Source organism: Trachymyrmex septentrionalis, unplaced genomic scaffold (assembly GCF_001594115.1).
Source record: "Trachymyrmex septentrionalis isolate Tsep2-gDNA-1 unplaced genomic scaffold, Tsep1.0 scaffold24, whole genome shotgun sequence".
In the NCBI taxonomy this organism is placed as follows: Eukaryota; Metazoa; Arthropoda; class Insecta; order Hymenoptera; family Formicidae; genus Trachymyrmex; species Trachymyrmex septentrionalis.
In genome coordinates this window covers 363,429-368,601 of record NW_017305397.1, presented here as the reverse complement: position 1 = coordinate 368,601, position 5,173 = coordinate 363,429, and the positions used below count along the sequence as shown (strand labels likewise).

At 37.6% G+C, this 5,173-nt stretch overlaps 1 protein-coding gene across 1 annotated transcript in view; it reads left to right on the top strand.

Moving 5' to 3' along the window:
* LOC108748641 overlaps window positions 1-1,742 on the top strand; it is a 19,476-nt gene extending 17,734 nt beyond the window's left edge. Inside the window, exon 2 of the mRNA XM_018486901.1 lies at window positions 343-1,742. Within this exon, the coding sequence (XP_018342403.1) occupies window positions 343-1,496 (1,154 nt within the window). The 3' untranslated portion in view covers window positions 1,497-1,742. The remainder of the gene's footprint in view (window positions 1-342) is intronic.
* Window positions 1,743-5,173: the final 3,431 nt, after the last annotated feature.

The window sequence follows — 5,173 nt, the reverse complement described above, 5'->3', positions numbered from 1 at the left end:
TTTGACCAATCAGCATTGCATTTTACTGTCTATCGACCAATCAAACGCATCTATCGGCATGTTACTGTCTACTGCGTATCCTTCAGAATGCTTTATATAGAGCACGATTACATAATTACATAGTTTACGGACGAGACTTAAGGAAGTAATTTCTTTCTTTCTCTATTATTATCTTATATTGTAATACTCATAGTATACTCGTAACTAGATCTGTCCGCTTGAACGTTGTACACTCGGAATATTTGTGCTCTCTTTCTCTAACATATATTCAAATATATATTTGTCTCGTTTAAAGTACAATTTTAAGCAACACAAACTGATGTACTTTTCTCCATTTTGCAGCCGGTGTCATGGCGGGTTCCGAAAGAGATAATGGCTCTTGCAGTAGTACCGACGAGGACAGTAGATCGAGTTTGCATTCGCCTACTTCATCTGAGGACAGCGTCGAAGTGCAGGTAATACCGATTTCGTTGAGAAACAAACGGAAATTAGCAGAGCCACGGAAAATTCAAGAACCTGCAGTCATCATAGCACCGCTGAAGAAGAGACGGTTCGATCCTATTTCCCAGGAGACAACAGTAGACCAAGAGGAGACCAGATCATTGAACACATCGAATCCTTTTCGACCGTGGATTCCTTCTTCCTATAAAAATGAATCTGAGACGATCGTAACTTCGTCGATGACGATGTCGACGAATACGACTTCCACGACATCAACTGCGATGACGACGACAACGACGTTGTCCAGTGGAAAAGAGGAAGAAGAAACAGAAAGGACGAGACAGCAAGATGAGACGACGCAGAGGTTGCACGAATCATTCAGAAGACTACAACATCCTACCGGTCACAATCGATTGGCTGTTACATCTCGACGAGAGTCTCGTCAGAGGTTCTTTGAACCGGTGGCACCAACAGCAGCAACAATGTCTTCGTCGAACACGATCTCTTTACCGCATCCTAGGCTGCAGGACGAACCATTATCTTTGGTGGTGAGAAACGAGGCATCCAGAGTACCGTCGCATCCTGCTGTAAGTGGCTCCTACGACAAGACGCCATCGTACATGGTGGAACACTTGTTACAATCCTCAGTACAGATAGCTTCGTCCGATCAGAATCATCAGACTCATCAGAGTCATCAAGTGACTCCCATGACATCGAGACATCATCATCAGGGCGGCCAACAAAGAAATTACAAGAACATGACGAGGGAGAGACGGATAGAAGCGAACGCTCGAGAAAGAACTAGAGTGCATACTATCAGTGCTGCCTTTGACACGTTAAGGCGAGCAATACCTGCCTATTCAAATAACCAGAAATTGTCAAAGCTATCCGTATTGAGGATTGCCTGCACCTACATTATGGCGCTTAGCAAGGCTCTCGATAAAGATGGCGAAATGATGGCGACAAAGAGCAACACAGACTTAAGTAGCTGTGTAGAGCTGGTTTCTAGGACTATTCAGACAGAGGGCAAACTCAGAAAACGGAAAGAAGACTGAACGAATCGTGTTTTCATCTGAACAATGGGAACAAGATTGAAATCTGTCATAACAGAAACAGCGAGGATATTCCATTTATATATCTTCTATTCTCGATGCTATGTTCGAGAGAGAAGAGGACGTTAACCTAAGGGTAAATAACCTAATTATCACCGGTTTCGATGATGAGCATATTAATTCAAGGATTATTGATTAAGAATGCGTTAATTAGAGTCACGAGTGCGAAACAATTTTCAAAAATAGTGACGACCGGATGAATTAAATTGAGTCTTATTCGTGAAAAATGTACTCTCAATATTTTTTAGAGTAAAATCTCACTTCAAAAAAGTGAAAATATTTGTCATGGCAAATCTTCAATCTTTTTTTTTCTTTTTTTTTTTAAGTGAGATTCCTCTACTCTAAGAAATTTAGAGAATAGGATAACTACATGTCGTTTTACAAAAATTATACATTACGCTTTTGAAATCGTAATAAATTTTAATTTTTAATACTATTGTAACAAAGAATTTCTCGCGACGCCTACAATGGTAATTCATCTGCATACCGATTACAGTTACGCAACCAGACAATAAATTTTAGAAAGATTGTCATACTTCGATCATGCTTAAATTTACGACAGATACTGCTACAAACATTGCATTGTATCACGGAATTTATGATAGAGAGCGGCGAATGTTTATGTAGGATTTGGCCATTTATGATAGAAGCTAGTTTTGAAGCTATTTTAACCCTTTTGAAATGTCCATCTAATTTACTAATCCTATAAAATAATCACCTAATAGCTTATTTTATCCGGGATACATCTTGGGGATATCTTTAGGATGTTCAAAAGACATACCAGACGTCCTAAAGACGTCTCCTGGAATGCTATTAGGACTATATTTTTATCAGAGATAGAAATTTTATAATTTTTAGGATCTCTTTCACCAACTTCTGGTTAAATTAATCGACGATCAATTCACAGAAGTGCGAACAGCAAAGAAATTACAAGAACATGAGAGAGAGAGAGAGAGAGAGAGTTCTCTAACAGTTCTCACTTTGGCAATCGTAGTGATTGAGTTAATCATCGATTAGCGTTAATCAGGGTTGGTGAAATAAACCCTTAAAGGGATCCTAAAAATCCGAAGGCCGAAAGTTTGAAGAACCGCGGACGCGTCTCGGATTGAGTGCTACTATTCGATATATTTTTGAAATATATGATCCCCTTAAAGATGCTAGAAGATTTACCAACGTTTCGTAAACGGTAAGATTCACGAAACGTTGGCATTAGCAATGGGCAAAAACACGTGATAATTCGCAAACTTTCTAGCATCTTTAAAGATAAAATAATAACCTAAAAAACATCATAATTTTCTAAATTTTCATTTTCATGATGATAACTTCATAGAGAGTGTTATAATAAAACAATTATAATAAATACGTATTTTTCAGTCTTGAATATTTTTTGCGATTCGTTGTCTTTTAAAAGGGTTAAACGTGAAACATGCAAACGCGTCTTAGTTCGGCTAAGCAGATTCGTGTGTCACCTAAAGCAATGATTTTCGAACTACGATTCGTTGAAATGCACTTATTTCAACGAAAGGACAAAAGAATCGGTCGATTGTCTGCAATTTGTTGAATCAGCTTACGACCCGGTGAGAAATGACAATGGAATCGATGTCGATTCGACGTCGAAATCGTCAAATTGACGTAGAATCGACGTTGATTCAATATCGATTCCATTGTTATTTCTGGGGACATGCCAATCTAAGATATACGCGAAAAAGAATGAATTAAAAGGGAAGACAATAATAATATTGCTTGTGAAGTTCTTGATAAGGCGAATGTTTATGACGAAACTACAAATGATATCGTCCTATAGAAATATGATAGTCAGATAAAACACGCGTAACAAAAATACAGTTATAACTAGATGGGATTTGTTAGGATTGTCTCATTTTCAGGAACACCATTACTTTTCAAACTCTGGCACTCACTATTGGTGATAAAAACCAGAAGATAACCGACATGAATGTAATGTTTTTTTAAAGAATTGGTTTTTTTAATATTATAATTCAATATTATTATAATATCGACAATTAAAAAAAATATATGTTGAATAATTTTGATTCCGAGATATACGTTGAATTGTTAACAAAAGGATCGTTGTAACAGTTTGTTTAAAAGATATTCGATTGTCATTATTGCTATAGCAAGAGAAGGACGTTACTTGATCCTGAGACAATTAAAGCTAATCTAGCCTTATCTACAATAGTCGTACAATCTGTATCGCAGATCGCAAGTTCGAGCCAATCTGATGCCAATATTAAAAATTGACGCTTTATACTTATGCGATTATTGTAGATGAGACCTAAAAGAAGAGCAGTTGGCGTATGCTCACACAGTCTTTTTGCGCGGTTTCATCGAGAGTGCGTCTCGAATTTTGTAAATAGCGAAGGTAACGTTACGATTAACGATTTATGCAAGTGTACAGTAATCGAATGTGTTATGTGGTGTGAGAAAGGAGCGCATTTGCACGTTGGCCTTATGCGACGATTCGATGCGATATCCAATATGTACCTTTCTATGTTAGAAGATAAAAAAGAAACTTCAAACAAAGTTCAAATGAAAGTGAAACTCAACAACGAAAATTATGTCTTTTTTGTGCAATACCCTTCTCAATCCATCAAAATCTTCCTCGAAACTACTACTACTACCACCTTCTCTAAAATTAATGTCGCTGCTTATTTGCGAATTCCGCTCGTTAAGAAATAGAACAAAAATATACGGAAGCTTTTAATTTGTATCGTCCGAATGTTATTATGTACAACATTTTTTATTTGTTAGCTTAAATAAGCTATCGGAAAAGTCTATCGCGTTCTTCATCGTATTTTAATGTGAGAATAGTCGCTTAAGGTGTTTTGCACCTCAGCGACGAAAGTTATACTTAATTATTTCATTTAATATCCGTTTTCTATTTATACTTTTTTCAGAAAATTGAATTGACAGAAGAACAAATTCACATTCGTAATGTTCTCAAATATCAATATATCGGAAAACAATTAATATAATATACAATATGTTATTAATAATAGTGACTTTAATTAGGGTGTAAAGATACTCCACAGATGACTTTTATGTAAAAAAATAGAAAAAATAAAAAAATTAGGTGTCTATTCCCAAGTTAATCGAACAAGTCTGGAAATTGACGCGTTTAGCGCAGACAACAATACGAGACGGTATAACACGCATCCGCACGTATCGTTTCGCGAATGCAATATCGAACAAAAATCTGTGGTAAATTCAAGCTGAGCGAACATTGTTCGGTTGGGCGTATGTGCATAACCAGTTACGGCCAGATTTCACGAGTTTGCCTAAGCGCCCGAGATGGAATCGCGGCTGTTATCGTGGCGACGAGGTAAAAGTGGATCTAACAGCAGTTTGTAAAAACGTATACAACGCACACGTGAATGTAGAATGTATTCAGGTGTAACAACGGTGAACACATCGTCGGGAGTGACGACGGGGATGTTCCCCGAGCGCGCACATCTGGCCCACAAAAGATAACGATATCGGCCAACAATCCGATTGTGTTACCTGCCACTGCACGATACACTGCACACATCGAGCACATTCGGTACGTATGTAACCGCTATACCGCGAAACCGCGAAACCGCGATAGTTTTGCGCTGCTGTAT